Source organism: Cygnus atratus, chromosome 6 (assembly GCF_013377495.2).
Source record: "Cygnus atratus isolate AKBS03 ecotype Queensland, Australia chromosome 6, CAtr_DNAZoo_HiC_assembly, whole genome shotgun sequence".
Lineage (NCBI taxonomy): Eukaryota > Metazoa > Chordata > Aves > Anseriformes > Anatidae > Cygnus > Cygnus atratus.
In genome coordinates, this window is record NC_066367.1 from 12,654,284 (window position 1) to 12,673,293 (window position 19,010).

At 36.4% G+C, this 19,010-nt stretch overlaps 1 protein-coding gene and 1 long non-coding RNA gene across 3 annotated transcripts in view; one reads left to right on the forward strand and one right to left on the reverse strand.

The window, feature by feature from the left end:
* Positions 1-19,010, forward strand: part of BMPR2 (bone morphogenetic protein receptor type 2) — a 111,204-nt gene that overhangs the window by 75,976 nt on the left and 16,218 nt on the right. The window contains exons 4-8 of the mRNA XM_035570812.1: positions 8,724-8,834; positions 9,348-9,439; positions 11,459-11,689; positions 16,130-16,244; positions 17,840-18,000. Of these exons, the coding sequence (XP_035426705.1) occupies positions 8,724-8,834; positions 9,348-9,439; positions 11,459-11,689; positions 16,130-16,244; positions 17,840-18,000 (710 nt within the window). The remainder of the gene's footprint in view (positions 1-8,723; positions 8,835-9,347; positions 9,440-11,458; positions 11,690-16,129; positions 16,245-17,839; positions 18,001-19,010) is intronic.
* Positions 4,222-7,660, reverse strand: LOC126913343 (uncharacterized). 2 transcript variants are annotated; one of them, XR_007708464.1, is made up of 3 exons: positions 7,647-7,660; positions 4,615-4,695; positions 4,222-4,387 (listed from the first exon to the last, which is right to left on the reverse strand). It is a non-coding gene; the product is annotated as an uncharacterized LOC126913343 (long non-coding RNA). The 2 variants fall into 2 exon arrangements; XR_007708463.1 differs by lacking the exon at positions 7,647-7,660 and adding an exon at positions 4,824-4,837.

The window sequence follows — 19,010 nt, forward strand, 5'->3', positions numbered from 1 at the left end:
TTTATGTTTCAACTAAATCTGTTTTACATTGGGAAGCTGAAGTAAAGTGTTTTTTTTTCTTTATCTCTACAGAAAAAAAAAATAATTAAAAACTCAGAGTGAAAGAAACAAATGGGCTAACCTCCTTTCAGTTACAGTAACATGAACTTGAGGAAACTTTGCTGATACCTTTTGTGTACAAGTGTCGCTAGAATTTGGCTCAGTAATGAACTCTTTAATCACTACTTTTCCTACAGACTGCAGCTAATCCTCTCAGCATGTCTTTCTATGAGTTTATGCTGTTGCTTTTTCATGCTATATAGTGAAAATCTGAAGTCCCAGTCTGAAATTTGTGAAATATAGTGAAAGTCTGAAATCCAGTTTGAGATTTCAAGGTAGTGTCACACAGTTTATGTAGTTTCTTCTGTTCGTATTTGCCACTGAAGAAATACACAAATATTGATGATGATCCCAAAAGATCAAATCAGATTGCTGAACAGTAGTTATACATCTTTAAAGTCAGTTCCCATATATATATATATATATATATATATATATATATATATATAAGTAAATATCAGGCAGTAAAATAGTCCTTGCTGATAAATGATGGGAAATCATAAGCAGTGGTTTACCCATCCATGTTAACTTGAGATGCGTTTTACCACTCTATTGAAATGTTCAGTTACCCTTATTAAGAAATTAGTATCTATTTATAAAAGTTGCTCAACAGTGTGATGATGGTAATTCATACTGTAGGAATGACTTGGACTATTGGAACAGTTGACAACATTGTTTTAAAATGATTGCAATGGGTCGAGATAAGCCAGTTTAAGATTTGTTAAGAAGCAAGTCTGCTTATATATATTTTTTATCTGTTGGATGCCAGGAAAGTTCTTTGCAGATATTTGGTGGATGCACAGATACCACTACAGATTAAAAGCCTCTTGGGTCCATCAAGGAATGAGAATGCAATGATCCTTTTTATCTGTGTTTCTCTACTGCTAATCTCCACAAAACTTTATTTGGGATTTTTTTTTTTTTTGGTAGCTGTCAGGCCTGCATAATGCAACTGTTCACACACTTCTAACAGGAGAAAGCAAGTGTGCCAGTATGGACAGACCTGCTGAGTAACCAGTGCAGCTCAGGATGCCCTTGCCCTGGGCCATGCCAGGAGCAGAGGAACAGCAAAATCCTGTTCCAGAAGGGAGAAAGGTGACAGAATGACACCAGAGTGGACAGAGATGTGTTGCTAACCCTTTGGATGTAAGAATAGCTATACTAGAGCAATCAGGCTTGGGCATTAAATAACATTTGGCAAAGAATTATGGAAATGGTTACTGTATGTATAGCAATGGGAAGGTTGTGAATGGCTACACACTAATTGTGTGGTCAAGCAAAATACAGCTGATGTTACAGCAAAAAGCTCAGCCCCTCAAAACCTACATTTTCTTAATGCTGAGATGGTGCTAGGCATCAAAGGCCTATCTGACACAAATATATATATATTTATATATATATACATACATATATATATATATGTAACATATAGATATAAAGATAAGCCAAGAAAATATAAATTATGATTAAGCTATTCCATTCACAAAAAAATAGAAAAGTCAAAATTAGAATTTCCATGCCAGCAATTATTCATCTTCTTACACTGTAATAGTATTTCATACTGCTTTGTTATAACATAAGGTCCCTTTATGATGTTGTGCTTTTAAAATATATATATATAATGTCTATAAATGTACATACTTTGAATTCACAATTTAGATAACAATTCTAACTTTTACTTTTTAATCTCCACACAACAGAAGTCCCAACTATTATTGCACAGTATAGTGCTCTGTGGCAATAGTTTATTTTCCTAGTGAAACTCTATTTTACCAAAACTGATAGTGATGGCATTTCTTTTGACAGAACAACTTTAAATTTGATGGTGTCATGATTACCATGAACTCTCTCTTATTTAAAGGATTTATCAGATATGAAGTGTGTGTTATTTTTGATGGGTAATTTTTCAGGTGCTTTTCAAATCTGAAACTCCCTGTTTGTTTTTTTTAACCAGCTTTTTAGTATTTCCACTTACCATTACAGTTTCATAAGAATAGAAGGTGATGCCTTTTAAACTTGTTTTCTCTTCTTATCTGTTTCTCTGATGTCTGTCCACACTGGGAATTTGAATAAACGAATCATGTTTAATTTCTCTTAAAAGCGGTTCAAGCAGAATGAATTTGTCTGTTTATTCAGCTAGTGTAGACTGGGATAAATTTTAATTCAGTCTCATCTAAAAATTTACCCAATGTTTAAGCCTTGTATCATTATATATTTCGTGGATTTAGAATATCTAGGTCTCATTACAGTCTTTTAAGGAGTACTTTTAGCAATATATAAGACAAGTTTAAACATAGTTCCCAAACTTGGCTTTAAAGCCAAGTCTTGTTAATGCCACATTCCAGTGATTCAATCTGCAGTAATGAATTTCTATACTAAAGTGGCTGAATTTTTATATGCCTGAAAGAAGCAAGACTGGGGTCTCAGGGGGAATAGCACCAGGCTAACCATTTAAGACACTAATGATTTTTTTCATGAACACCCCCCCCCACTTCCCCAACAAGAACAAAAAAAAAAAAACATTTTGGCAAAAATCATATTTGATTAAAAAAAAAACCCAACTCAGTGAAACTATTTAATTTTCAGTTTTCCATTGTTGTTTCAGGTTGTCTGACATTCTACAGTTTGTCTGTCTTTGTGAATTAAGTAAAGAGAATCATATTAAAAATGATCCAAGCACTGACACAATTTAAAAAAAAATAAATTTTGAAATACAAATAGGAAACATATTCATCACATTGCAGCATTATTACCAAATTTAACTTTAAACTCTACTCTAACTCTACTCTAACTCTACTCTAACTCTACTCTAACTCTACTCTAACTCTACTCTAACTCTACTCTAACTCTACTCTAACTCTACTCTAACTCTACTCTAACTCTACTATGTCCTGGTTTCAGGTAGGACAGAGTTAATTTTCCTCCTAGTAGCTGGCAGGGTGCTATGTTTTGGATTAGGATGAGAAGAGCGCTGATAACATGCTGATGTTTTAATTGTTGTAGAGCAGTGCTTACACCAAGCCAAGGACTTTTCAGCTTCTCGCTCTGTCCTGCCAGCGAGCAGGCTGGGGGTGCAGCAGGAGCTGGGAGGGGACAGACCCAGGACAGCTGACCCAAACTGGCCAAAGGGGTATTCCATACCATCTGACGTCATGCTGAACAATATATAGGGGTGGCTAGCCGGGGTGGGGGGGCGGCTGCTCGGGGATAGGCTGGGCATCGGTCAACGGGTGGTGAGCAATTGCATTGTGCATCACTTGTGTCGTACACATTATTACTATCAATACTACTATTATTATTATTATTATTATTGTTATTATTTTTCCTGTCTTAATAAACTGTCTTTATCTCAACTCACAGGCTTCACTTTCCCGTTTCTCTCCCCCATCCCGGAGAGGGAGGGGGGAGGGTGAGCGAACGGCTGTGTGGTGTTTGGCTGCCAGCCGGGCTAAACCACAACACTATACCTCTAACTCTAACTCTAACTACCTTTTACTCTAACCCTACCTTTACTCTACATTTACTATAACTTTAACTTTATTCTAACTTTATATTCTAACTCTAACTTTACTCTAACTTTACTCTAACTTTACTCTAACTTTACTCTAACTTTACTCTAACTTTACTCTAACTTTACTCTAACTTTACTCTAACTTTACTCTAACTTTACTCTAACTTTACTCTAACTTTACTCTAACTTTACTCTAACTTTACTCTAACTTTACTCTAACTTTACTCTAACTTTAACTTTATTCTAACTTTACTCTACTACCTTTACTTTTACTCTACCCCTACCTTTACTCTACATTTACTCTAACTTTAACTTTATTCTAACTTTATATTCTAACTCTAACTTTACTCTAACTTTACTCTAACTTTACTCTAACTTTACTCTAACTTTACTCTAACTCTAACTTTACTCTAACTTTACTCTAACTTTACTCTAACTTTACTCTAACTTTAACTTTACTCTAACTTTAACTTTACTCTAACTTTAACTTTACTCTAACTTTAACTTTACTCTAACACCTTTACTCTAACACCTTTACTCTAACACCTTTACTCTAACACCTTTACTCTAACAACACCTTTACTTTTACTCTACCCCTACCTTTACTCTACATTTACTCTAACTTTAACTTTATTCTAACTTTATGTTCTTACTCTAACTTTACTCTAACTTTACTCTAACTTTACTCTAACTTTACTCTAACTTTACTCTAACTTTAACTTTACTCTAACACCTTTACTCTACTACCTTTACTACCTTTACTCTACTACCTTTACTCTACTACCTTTACTCTACTACCTTTACTTTTACTCTACCCCTACCTTTACTCTACATTTACTCTAACTTTAACTTTATTCTAACTTTATATTCTAACTCTAACTTTAACTTTACTCTAACTTTAACTTTACTCTAACTTTAACTTTACTCTAACTTTAACTTTACTCTAACACCTTTACTCTAACACCTTTACTCTAACACCTTTACTCTAACACCTTTACTCTAACACCTTTACTCTACTACCTCTACTCTACTACCTTTACTCTACTACCTTTACTCTACTACCTTTACTTTTACTCTACCCCTACCTTTACTCTACCTTTACTCTAACTTTAACTTTATTCTAACTTTATATTCTTACTCTAACTTTACTCTAACTTTACTCTAACTTTACTCTACTACCTTTACTTTTACTCTACCCCTACCTTTACTCTACATTTACTCTAACTTTAACTTTATTCTAACTTTATATTCTAACTTTAACTTTACTTTATCTCTAACTTTATCTCTAACTCTACCTTTACTCTTACTCCAACCGGAACTCCAACCCGAATTCTAACTCTAGCTTTACTCTACCTTTACTCTAGCTTTAACCCTAACTTTACCTTTACTCTTACTCTACCTTTAACTCTACCTTTAACTCTACCTTTAACTCTACCTTTAACTCTACCTTTAACTCTACCTTTACTCTACCTTTACTCTAACTCTACCTTTACTCTAACTCTACCTTTACTCTAACTTTACTCTATCTCTTCCTTCAATCATAGAATCATAGAATATTTCAAGTTGGAAGGGACCCATAAGGATCATCTAGTCCAACTCCTGGCACCACACAGGTCTGCCCAAAGTTTAGACCATGTGACTAAATGCACAGTCCAATCGCTTCTTAAATTCAGACAGGCTTGGTGCAGCGACTACGTCCCTGGGGAGCCTGTTCCACTGTGCAACCACCCTCTCGGTGAAGAACCTCTTCCTGATGTCCAGCCTAAACTTCCCCCGCCTCAGCTTAACACCGTTCCTGCGGGTCCTATCACTGGTGTTTACAGTGAATTGGTCACCTGCCTCTCCACTCCCCTTCACGAGGAAGTTGTAGACTGCGATGAGGTCGCCCCTCAGCCTCCTCTTCTCCAGGCTGAACAGGCCCAGTGCCCTCAGCTGCTCCTCATACGTCTTCCCCTCTAGGCCCTTCACCATCTTTGTCGCCCTCATCTGGACACTCTCCAACAGTTTAATGCCCTTGTACTGTGGTGCCCAGAACTGCACACAGTACTCGAGGTGAGGCCGCACCAGCGCAGAGTAGAGCGGGATAATCCCTTCCCTCGACCGACTAGCAATGCCGTGCTTGATGCACCCCAGGATATGGTTGGCCCTCCTGGCTGCCAGGGCGCACTGCTGGCTCATATTCAACTTGTTGTCAACCACAGCCCCCAGATCCCTCCCTGTGGGGCTGCTCTCCAGCGTCTCGTCCCCTAGTCTGTATGTATAGCCAGGGTTGCCCTGTCCCAGGTGCAGGACCCGGCACTTGCTCTTGTTAAACTTCATGTGGTTGGTGACCGCCCAGTTCTCCAATCTGTCCAGATCTCTCTGCAAGGCCTTTCCACCCTCATCAGTCCACGACTCCTCCAAGTTTGGTGTCGTCGGCAAATTTGCTCAGTACACCTTCTAGTCCTACATCCAAATCATTTATAAAGGTATTGAAGAGGACTGGCCCTAAAATGGAGCCTTGGGGGACCCCACTGGTGACCATCCGCCAGCCAGATGTGGCCCCATTAACCACAACCCTTTGAGCCCTGCTCGTCAGCCAATTGCTCACCCATCGTATGATGGTTTTGTTAAGTTGTATGCTGGACATTTTGTCCAGTAGGATCCTATGGGAAACCGTGTCAAAAGCCTTGCTGAAGTCCAAAAAGATCACGTCAGCTGGTTTCCCTTGGGTCAACTAGGTGGGTGATCTTATCATAAAAGGAAATCAAATTTGTTAGGCAGGACCTACCCCTCATGAACCCATGTTGGCTGGGACCAATGACTGCATTGTCCCCCAGGTGTGCTGAGGGTGCACCCCCAGGTGCTACCTTTACTCTGCCTTTACTCTACCTTTACCTTTACTCTACCTTTACTCTTACTCTACCTTAAATCTAACTTTAACTCTAACTCTACCTTTACTCTACCTTTACCTTTACCTGTGCTCTTACTCTAACTTTAACTTTCTTCTAACTTTAACTTTATCTCTAACTTCAACTCTTAACTTTACATTTACTCTACCTTTACTCTAACCCTACCTTTACTCTAACTCTACCTTTTCTCCAACGTTGCTCCAATGTTACTCCAGCGTTATGCCAGTGTTGCCCTAATGTTACTCCAACATTACTCCAACGTTGCTCTCACTCTAGCTCTCACTCTAGCTCTAACTTTAGCTTTACTCTATCTTTAACTCTACTCTAACTTTAACTTTACTCTAACTCTACCTTTACCTTTACTCTAACCCTACCTTTACTCTACCTTTACATTTACTCTAAATTTAACTTTACTCTAACTTTACTCTAACTTTCCTTTATCTCTAACTTTAACTCTACCTTTACTCTTACTCCAACCTTACTCCAACCTTACTCCAACTCTACCTTTAACTCTACCTTTAACTCTACCTTTAACTCTACCTTTACATTTACTCTACATTTACTCTTACTATAACTTTCTTCTAACTTTAACTTTATCTCTAACTTCAACTCTAACTTTACCTTTACTCTACCTTTACTCTAACTCTACCGTTGCTCCAACATTACTCCAATGTTGCTCTGTTACTCTAACTTCACTCTAACTTCACTCTAGCTCTAACTGTAGCTCTAACTCTAGCTCTACCTTTACTCTACCTTTACTCTAACTCTACCTTTACTCTGCATTTACTCTAGCTTTACTCTAACTCTACCTTTAACTCTACATTTGCTCTACATTTAGTCTTACTCTAACTTCAACTCTAACTTCACCTTTACTCTACCTTTACTCAAACCCTACCTTTACTCTAACTCTACCTTTGCCCCAACATTGCTCCAACGTTACTCCAGCATTACGCCAATGTTGCCCCAACGTTGCTCCAATGTTACTCCAACGTTACTCTAACTCTTACTTCACTCTAGCTCTAACTCTAGCTCTACCTTTACTCTAGCTTTATTCTAACTACTCTACCTTTACTTTAACTTTACTCTAATTTTACTCAAACTCAATCTTTACCTTTACTCTAACCCTACCTTTACTCTACTTTTACATTTACTCTAACTTTAACTTTACTCTAACTTTATTCTAACTTTAACTTTATTCTAACTTTACTTTATCTCTAACTTTATCTCTAACTCTACCTTTACTCTTTTTCCAACTTGAACTCTAACTTTATTCCAACTCTAACTTCACTCTAATTCTAACTTTAATTTTAACTCTAACTTTACTCTAACTCTAACTCTAACTTTAACTTTACTCTACCTTTACTCTAACCCTACCTTTACTCTAACTCTATATTTGCTCCAATGTTGCTCCAACGTTACTCCAATGTTGCTCTAATGTTACTCCAACATTACTCTAGCTCTAACTCTAGCTCTAGCTCTAACTCTAGCTCTACCTTTACCTTTTCTCTACCTTTACTCTAACTCTACCTTTAGCTCTACCTTTACTCTACATTTACTCTTACTCTAACTTTACTCTAACTTTAACTTTATTGTAACTTTATTTCTAACTTCAGCTCTTTTACCTTTTTTACTCTAACCCTACCTTTACTCTAACTCTACCTTTGCTCCAACGTTACTCCAGTGTTACATCAGTGTTGCTCTAACGTTACTCCAGTGTTAATCCAATGTTGCTCTAACTCTAGCTCTAGCTTTACTCTAGCTTTACTCTTACTCTAACTTTACTCTAACTTTAACTCTAACTCTAACTCTAACTCTATCTTTACTTTTATAGACTTTCATTCGGGTGTGGGGTTAAGGTTACAAGCCTGATTCAAATCAGGAAACTTGATTAAGACACTGATAGCAAAGCAAGACTGTATCAGTTTGGCTTTGAATGGCTGTTCTGAACTTATCTAGACAAAAAGAAGACTTGCTTTTGGGTTTTGTTGCCTTTTTCTGCGTGTTGGCAATGAAAGATTGGGGAAAGCTGCAAATGAATGTGCATTCAGCTGTGTTTGAGCTGATCAGCTCCCATAGATTTTAGGAGGAAAAGTAGTTTAGTACAAGATCCTACAAACCAGAGTACAATTTTTTTTCTCATTGCTGTAATAACAATTACATGTTTTATAGCCCTGACTTTTTCAAATTTACAATTAAAGAGTTTTCATTGTGTTTTCTTTCAGATTCTTCTCATTCTTTTCATCGAGATGAGACGATAGTTATTGCCCTTGCATCTGTCTCTGTACTAGCTGTTTTGATTGCTGCTCTGTTCTTTGGATACAGAATGCTTGCAGGTAGTGTTTGATGATCCTATTTTTTTATATTGTTCTTTTGACTGTTTCTCAAAATTTTATTTGTTTTGTCTTCTCTCCCAGTCCCTATTACATGTTTGTATGTAATGCTTCTTTCTCCTCTTTGACATTTTATGATATCCCTTTCATAACAGTTCAGAGAGATTTATAATAATTTCTCTAAGTTGGCATTTTGAGGCTCATTTTTCCTCAACAAATCCTCTACTCAACATAGACAGCTTAAGTGAAGCTGTAAACATGCTTTACACTTACTGCCAATGACATTCAATTATCAAAACGTGTGTAGCAGGTAGCCTTATGTCTGTAGTTATCAGCACCTTCACTACTGATCTTACTGACTCTGAAAAGTTTAGAGGATTCCTTCTTATTTGTTATGTCCACATTATGTGTTTCTACCAAGTCCCAGGTAAGTTTTACTTTTGCTTGTAATATGGCCAAAAAAACCCAAACCCATCCTCAAACTGCTTGATTCCCTTCCCACCCCTTTCCATACAGGAGACCGTAAACAAGGTTTGCACAGTATGAACATGATGGAGGCAGCAGCATCAGAGCCCTCTTTGGATCTGGACAATCTAAAGTTATTGGAGGTACATGTTCAACTTGTTTCTTAATCTTCATTTTTATTCAGTGAAAGACTTGTGGTCATACCACTTCTCACGTATAGTTACAGCAATAAATGTTTCAGTGTACTTCTGTAATCTTTTCTTCTAAATCACAGTTTAAAATCAAGAAATAGAAAGTTACAGCAATTATGTTTTGCCTGGCTTTGGTAGCAATATTGTTGGTATTAGCTACAACACATTCTACCTTAAAAAAGTATTAAACAGTGGAAGGTAACGGATGCAAGGGGAGTTGGAATGTGCTGTATTTCAGCATTGCATCAAAAATCCTTCTTTTTGCTTGACACTGTTTTAAGTACAATATCCTACAGTAGTAATTTGCAAAGCTTTGGTAACACTATTGGGGCACAGAACTGACTGCAGATAGGGCCATATATTTCAATAGTAGTTCTCTTACGTATTGTCATTATTCACAGTGAGGTACTCTGTATTTCCATGGCAACTAGAGGCCAATCAGAACTTTCCACTGAGCTTGGTGTTAGATGTATCACCAGAAACCTGCAGAATTTTATGCTTTCAATTGTTATACGTGGTAGAACTTGCATGGAATTTTTAAAAGCTTTTTAGCTAAAAATAAATCAATAGAATGACTGAAAGAAATCGAGTGATGCTTTTTTTCTTGTTGCCCATTAGAAATTACAGCTACAGATGCAGGCTGCAGACATGTAGTCCTCACTGTGGTGTGCTCTGGGCAAACAGGGAAAGCAGACTAACTTGCAAAGAAATTTGGGTGCCCTCTGCCAACAAAAAGTACTTGAGGTAGAGTTTACAAGAGTACAAAGGTACATATTGTAGAAGTGTGGCAAAGCCTCAGATGAAATTACTTATATTGATATACAGTCTTGGAAAAAGCAGCAATTTTGTTGATGGAGAGATCTACAGGATCTTCTGTCCTTTTTCTCAAATCCCAGGAGTTGCCACCTCACCTCCAGCCATAGGGTGTTGCAGGACAAACTCTCTTCACCTTTGTTTGCCTCTTGTGTCTCTGTGGGTAGAATATATTCTGTATTTGTACCTTGAGGCGATTTACTGTCACTTTGCAATCCACATTGAGGACTCTGCCTAGGGAGGTCTGAAGAACGGAAAGTCCTGCCTGTTAAATGATACTTTAGTTTAGAAAACTTTCCTGTTAGATAATTTTATCATCTTTAAAATCATTACTTTATAATCCCTTTTGCTTTCCCCTCCTACTCCATTTGTAAGCATTTTAAAAAGTAAAAAGATGCTTGTTTCACATTTAGATGTGCCTGTAAACGATTTGAATTCAATAGATTCTTAAATTCTTATGTAGTTAGAATGTTTTGAGGTTTAGAAACTAGGACTCTTCATGAGGGTGGTCCAGTGTTCTGATTTAGAGCAGAGATCACATCTTTCTTCAGTTGCCATGGAGATGGAAAAGGCTTTTCTGTGAAGACTAACAGTGGAGGCTAGAATAAAGATTCACAGGTAGCAGCGAATTGGTTATTTCTTTCTGTTAAAACCTGTTTACTTCTTTTGGTATCTATCTTGCACTGCAAATGCATATATTGTCATTATTAACCTAAAATGTACGGCTTGTAAAGCTACCCTAAACCTAAAATGTGTAGCTTAATGCCTGCGATCTCTGGAGTTAATTAAAATTGATCACATAAAAGCTATAAATGTTTAGTAGTCAAAAGTTTAATTAAAGAGCTTTTTCAGCATAAAGCTTATTGATTTTATTGATATCCCATATGAAGCTGCTGAGTAGATTATTTATGATTTATTTATTAGGTGTTCAGACTATAGATCAATATAGTAACATAGATCTAAGTGGGCCTATGCTAGGGTTTTCAGCTCCAAAACAACTTTTATGACAGTATTCTAATTCTGATTTTCAATACAAAATATTCACTATTTTTACAGTGTAATTCATTATAAAGGTTGGCATATAATTGTTGTAGAGTTAAAACTTTGATTTTGCCTTTGTTTATTACTTAGTGAACTAATTATGTAATTTTTTTGCAGTTGATTGGCCGGGGACGATATGGAGCAGTGTATAAAGGCTCCCTAGATGAACGCCCAGTTGCTGTGAAAGTATTTTCTTTTGCTAATCGTCAGAACTTTGTCAATGAGAGGAACATTTACAGGATTCCACTGATGGAACATGACAACATTGCCCGCTTCATTGTGGGAGATGAGAGATTCACTGCAGACGGGCGTATGGAGTATTTATTGGTGATGGAATACTATCCCAATGTAAGTGTTTCAAAGAAATCAATTGGATTAGTTTAGATTCCTAAGAATAGCCACATAAAAAGGATGCACTTCAGTATTGGCCAATTATTTTGAATTCTTCTTGCACAGTAGTCACCTTTGCCTGGTGTAATGTGAAAATAATCCATATAAGTTACAATTTTAATGAACCTTAGTGTGGCTTACTGTAATACCCTTTAAGGTTTCTCAGTTACTACTATCAAATGTAGTCTTAAAATGTAGTCTTAAATTCTTGGTTGTAATATTTTGCTTTTGGTTATAGTTCACTTTTTTAAAGCGACTGTGGAATAATCGAGGACAGTATTTGAAGAGTTATTTTTGCTTAAAAATAAATTAATACACTTAAAACTACTTAGTATTAAAACATTACACCTCTATTATGGTACTTATAGCCTCACTTAGTAGCTGTAAATGGCAGGGTGTTGGTTTTTTTTTTTTTAATACAATGAAACATAAGGGATCCTGTTACCTTTTTTAAGCTTTATAGGGAATACCATATTTATTTTGTTGTACCCTATATTGATGATATAGAAGAATTCTTACGAAAGCAGGCTTACTTTCAAGGACCGTATCTTCAAATTTTCTTAGCTAACTGGGTGCTTACATCCTCAAATTCATTGATCTGAGTTCCTAACTCTGTGTGAGCGTGTGCGTGTGAGTACACAGAATGAAAATATTTTTAAAATGCACACCATAAATGTGAATTGCTTATCACAGAAAATCATAAAATACGTGTTTGAGGGGTTGCATATATGAAAACGCAAAGATTTACATTTCACATTTTATTTATTTATTTTTTCCTTGTGTGTAGAAAAGGTTTTTAACTGTTCTGTTAAATAATACTTTAATGAGCTTTTTGGTCTCAAGTAAGTGAACTCATTGTATTTATTCCAGTGTGCAAAGGTGATGGCTGAAGCTTGATTTGTTAGGGGGCCAGTAGGACAAAAGCTGCTCATTCAAGTAGCAAAAAGAAACAGAACAACCATAAATAGGAGTAATGATGGCCTTCTCCTTAAGATGTTTCAAGTTCTACGTATATGCTTGTGTTGAAATTTAAATTGCATTTGTGTATATAAATATCTAAATATATATGCAAGTTTAAGAAGACAACATATCACTTCACAAATATAGAATGAACATTTTAATTGAAAATTTTAAAGTGAGAACATGCTTGATTGTGTCAGTTTATAAGAGATGGACATCTAAGAAGAAATTGCAAAGACTAGAAATGACTACAGAAAAGGACGGTCTTGTCCATGCTGTATGCACAGTGGCAAAGCACTTTGGCTCTGGCCTTCTGTGGCAGGGTAGGCTTATTTTCAGCTGAGTTGAGTGAAATCAAGTGAGTATTCTGTTCTTGGGAGGGCTTAACATAACTGTCTTAACAGGTGATCTGTTTTTGCTGGTTTCTTGAATTAAATGATTTTTAGTTGAAATGTAATTTGGTTGAAAATTGTCTTGTTGCTTCTATAAACAGGATCAGTTAACAATCTGATTAAATGCACAGATGAAGCTTATAACATCATATTATCAGATTCTTTCCCAATATGGTATTAAAAACAGCAAGATTAGCCTAAAATCAATCCACTGGTGGCTTGGAAGTCATTGGAAAAAGTGCACAGCAGGTGTAATTAATGCACAGTATGGTCTTAATTCAGTGAGCAGATGTTCTGCTGTATGCTGAGCTAACAGCAGGGAAGAAACCCTGCTGTGGAAACCCTACTAAAAGGGAATGGCACCATTCAAACTATACCCATAAAACTTATTTCAATAAGGGGCAACCCATGCAAGATGCGCAAGTGAAATACTCCACATCCAAAATATCATTCTCCCTGGAAAAACTTCTCTTATTGAAAATAGGAAAACACAAAATGGAGCATTTTCACACAGAAAATTGTTTTTGTTGTTGCCTGGGTGAAAGCGAGACGTACCAGATTAAACCAAATCACACTATTATCCAAATGCATTCAGAAGGATGAAGGTAGGGGAGCAAGTAATAAAAGGGAGGATATGTGTATAGACTAATCAACATGCTATTGTGATGGTACTGTGAGGTATGGCAGGTGAATAAGCAGTGAGTAAGTTGCAAGGGATGGCACAGCATGAAATACTGAATAGTCATAGAATTGTGCCCCTCGTATTCAAACATTCATGTCTTTTTAGAACAAATGAAAAATTGTTGTAAAACACATAGTAGAATCTTTTGATTGTTAGAACAAAACCATCATTTTAATCAAAAGCCACAATCAGAACAAATATCATCAATTTAACATGTAACTCATGACTCTGAAAAAGAATAATCTCATTTACAAATCTCTCACTATCTTGACTAAAACTTTTCCTGGTTGTCCTTTATATGAAACTTCACTAAGAACATAAAATCACAGTCCTCAGACAGCTTAAAAATATACAGCAGTTAGAAAACTTTGGAGCAAAAAGGTCTTGAAGTTGGTTTGAGATCTTTATACACTATTTCCCAGTTAGACTACGACAGTCCTGTTGCCTCCATGAGAATGGGTTGGAATCTCAACCCACAAAACCAAAAATCTTTTACTGCACCTAAGTTTCTGGCAGTCAGTCCTTACATCTCTTGATTTTATTTTTTGGGGAGGAAAAAAAAAAGTACAGTATATATAGCACAGTAATTTGTTCAAAGCAAACAAGGAAACTGTGTTCTAATACCAGAATTGTTCACAGCCTCTGGAGCTTTGCACTGTGAGAATCTTTGCAATGAGCATTGTAGCAGGAATCATACCTGAACCCAAAGAGTCTAGTGCTAGGCAGGAGCCAAAAACTAAGTGGGAGAAATATACATCAGAAGTGGATGTATTTTGAACTATGCAGTCTATCTTCATTTACCTTAAGTTTATATATAGACAAACTATTTTATCTCAGTATTTCATATTTTACAACTTTGCCTTATCAAATGTGGACTTCGGCAGAGAGAGGATTAAGCCTAAGATTTAGGCCTCAAGGAGTAACAAGAATTTTTGCGCACCCCTGATTTTGGATTTGGGGTTTGTTGCTATGGTAAAACTGAAAGGGAAAAGAAGCCAATGTATGCTTGTATTTCTTAAAGCTTTAAAAAATAAGGTAAAGTTCTTTATAATTCATTACTAGATGGATTTTCAGCATGTTGTTACTAAAATGTATTCAAAGTTGGTATGACAGCATTTTAAGCAATGAAAAAAAAAATGTTGTGTAAACCTGTGTGAGTGATGTTTGGTCTGTGTTTTCACCAAGGAGGTTATCTGTTTATGGGCTCCTTATTCAGTACAGTCTAAATCTGAGAAGTTGAAAGATTTTTGTAATTATATTAAGGAGTGTAAATAACTGGGGTTTAGTTCTAGTGTTGGATTAAAAAAAAATTCTAAGGCTTCAGTCATTTTAAATTATGGTATCTATGTACATCCATCTGAATTGTGCCTATGTTACATACCTGAATGTTGACTCCAAATGCACTCAAATGGCAAATACCCATTGTTGGTTTTTTAATCAAATGTCACTTAACTGATTTTGTAATAGTGTTTTTTATTTGCAGCTGTGATAGTAAGATGCTATGTACTGGTACATCTTTGAGATTAAATATTTAAACAGTCAAAAGGGGATCATCAGTAGTCATAAATAACCATTATTTTATAATACACGTGCAGAGAAGGCTGGACTTACTGTTATTTATGCATGGGTGTTTGCTTTGTTTAAACTGAGCATATTGTTATTGAGGACTGTACAAAAAAACTGCTCAAAGATGTTACAGTTTGCAGGATCTGGCTCTTGTTTGAGTTTCTAGAATATTTCAGTGTCACAATTGACACCCTTTCTTCTGGTTTTCTTTGAAGATTCTACCAGAAATTAATAAACAACAACAACAAAACAACAAAATACAATGTGATGTTCTTTTTTGCTGTTTCTTCAGTGCATGTGGACTCACTCCTATTTGGAAGCTTCTTTTTTTTTGTTGTTGTTTCAATGAATAAACATAGGATAGCAGGGGAGATGCAAGTCAGGGATGTTCTCTGTTTTTCTGTAAATACTAATGGTTCAAAGTCTGCTAATTAGTCACCCTGGCTGCCGTATTTGCAGTTACCTTTCTCCTTCTGTTGTTCAGAGAAAGAACTTTTACAGAAGAGTAAAAGAAATGCATATATTGTTTTTGTTTTATAACTGTCATTACTCCTAAAGGCAACCCCTATTATTATGCAATGTATGATAAATTTTCTGTTCTACTTCCTTACATAAAACAAATGGCACCACTAAAAATTAGTGAAAATCTTGTGTTTTATAATATCTGGGTATACACAGAAGCAGTTGCAGAATTATACCTTTCAGGAGCAATGGATAAAACTGTCCTTCTTAAAGATTTGTACTTAATTATTCAACTTGATAAAGATTTTAATTCAGTTTTTATTTTATTTTTGTTAGGGTTCGCTGTGCAAATATTTGAGTCTCCACACAAGTGACTGGGTGAGCTCTTGTCGGTTGGCACATTCTATAACTAGGGGCTTGGCGTACCTACACACAGAGCTACCTCGAGGAGGTAAGGCCGGGAAGGGATGCTAAAGTGTTCACGATATTCCTATTGCTGTCAGGTAGAAGATTCCTGCCTTTCTTTTTACTTTGTGACAGTACAGCGAGTAGGAATGCAAATAGAGATTACTCAGTGCTTCTGATATGTTCTTTCCTTTGAACAATTCCCTGTTGCGGGCTATGCCTATGACACTTCCATGAAAACAGGGAGTAAGAGCCAGCAGAGTCCCAGAGACAGGCAAGAGGAGGAGGCAGAGTTGTGCAGTGCTGCTGTATCATGGCAACAGATTACTGAAGACCTGAAGCACTGGATGTCTGTCGCACAGAGATCAAGCAGATGGAGTGTTCTGTTTGTTTTTTGCAGCTCAGGCACAAATCAGCACAGCATTTTTTTTTGCGTGTGTGTGAACTGTATACATAAAAATAATTCAATCTTCTAATACCATTGTAGTTTTATTGTATCTCTTGGTATTTGCTGAAGGGTGTGAGCATAGTCTTCTCTGTGTACAAATGATACTACTGGGTTTTTTTGTGTTATATTAGTGTTGGATCTGCTGACATATTGATATATATCTCTGCTCATCTGCTTCAGCCAGAATTTCAGCCATCTGAAATATCATGATTATATAACAGGTATTCTGATATCTGTGATATAACAGGCTGCAGAATATGGTCTGGCACGGAAGCATTAGCTTTTGGGCAGTAAATAAAAGGATGGTAATGTTAATTCCACATTAAGGTGCTAACATTTGGATTAAAGTCCCAAACCATATATTTCAAATGTTAAGCATCAACTCTAGCACAGAATGAAAACTGAAGATGCTGTTAGAAGTGCCAGACTGAAAATACCTAACTTGGTATTTCTATGTGCCATTGAAACTGCAGCTATCATCATTCTGAAATGTGCAGACAGGTGTGTCTGTTAGCAGCCAGAAAATGTGTAAACCTTCCATCATAAAGAAGAGACAGCCACAGGCTAATCTGTAAATGCTACAAAGGAGCTCATGGAGTAGAAAGAATTCCACAGTAAAATTGATTATATTGTGCTGGCGCTCTTACTAACTACATAAATTGCACGTAAACTGGGAACAACTGAGATTACTCTTTGGAAAAGATCAAATTCCTTGCAGGATTAACATGTTCAGCTCCTGTAGAATAATATTGTCTATGTATCTTCTGAATAGGTGCCAATCTCAATTATAATGTAAATAGCTGGTGCTGTATTTGACAGAGGACTGTAGATATGAGAGAGAGCATTTGGAATGGCTGTCAGGTCTGTGGCAGCAGGTCTATGCTTAAGTACACAACGTCTTCCCTGCCAAAATCATGCTGAAATATCCCTTGGAAAGCTTATTGGCAAACACTAAACCTGTATATAACAGTAACTTAATATGTTGTATAGATATGGTGAAGCTATGAATGCCAGTCAGTTTTCAACAGATAGCATACTGTGGAGTTCATTATAAAGAAGCAAAAATGTTAGCTTTCTAAAAGATAAGTTGATTTTCTGTTTATAATAGGTGAGCAGACCTAATGAGGTTCTCTCCTTTTGCCGAACAGTAGAACTGCTCAAATAATAACAAGCACTTTCATATGTCCAAATAGACCATTACAAACCTGCAATATCCCATCGTGACTTGAACAGCCGCAATGTACTGGTAAAGAATGATGGAACATGTGTAATTAGTGATTTTGGACTCTCCATGAAGTTAACTGGAAACAGACTAGTACGCCCAGGTGAGGAAGATAATGCTGCCATTAGTGAGGTAAGTATAAATAAAGATAAGCCAGCATATAAAGGAGGACAGATTGGGAGTAACAGTATGGGAGTAACATTGAGAAACAGTTGTTATAAGGTGAATATTAAGGTGGTACAATTCTTTTAAGGGGGAATTGGTGCAATAGGGGTAGAAGTGGCTGAAAACTTGACAGGATGAGACTGATTTTATTGTCAAAATACTCAGAAACAAACCTAGCATTTTGAAGGATTGGCAGCCCTGGAGTTGGAAGTTTTGTGTGTGAGAGATGATATATGCAAGGTAGGTTTGGGTGCAAGCCCCTCGAATCTTGTTCTGCAAATATTACTTAAGTCCAAACATTCTTTGGAAGTCAAGGAGTTCCCCCCCACACATGCACACACATCCTACAACCATTTCTTTGTGTCATCTGTAATTTTATGGACTTTAAATGGATATATCTGGGAAAATAAATGCATGTAGAAAGACATGGACCATCTGAAAAGGGATCAGAACAGAATAATGGGGGATGCTCGTAAGAGTAACCTCTGAGAAAAGATTGAAAGAATTAGGGTTGTTTCGTCTACTGAAGTACAGATACAGACAAGTCCTCACATATGTAAAGTGCTTAACAGAGAAAGGAATAAATTCCATTCAGTTTAGATAGGACAAAAAGTAATGGCCTTATATTGTAGGAGGGAAAGTTTAGGTTAGTTATGAAGAAACATTTCTTATATGTAGAAGACAATGAAGGTCTGGAAAGGACTGCTGAGGAAGGCTACAGAATTTGCATCCTTTCATGATTTTAAAGGAACACTGTGGAAAAACATCTGCTAGATGTTTAGATATATTACATACATATGCAAAAATATGCTAACATCTGAACATAGGCTACTCAAATACAGTGAGACTGTTTTAAACAAAGACTGAAAATCCCCCAAATGCTTCAGTATATTTGTTGTCTATGTGTTTTTACAGTAAATCTTTACATTTCATTCAAAGCATGTCTCGCAGTACTAATCAACGTCCCTTAGAAAGCA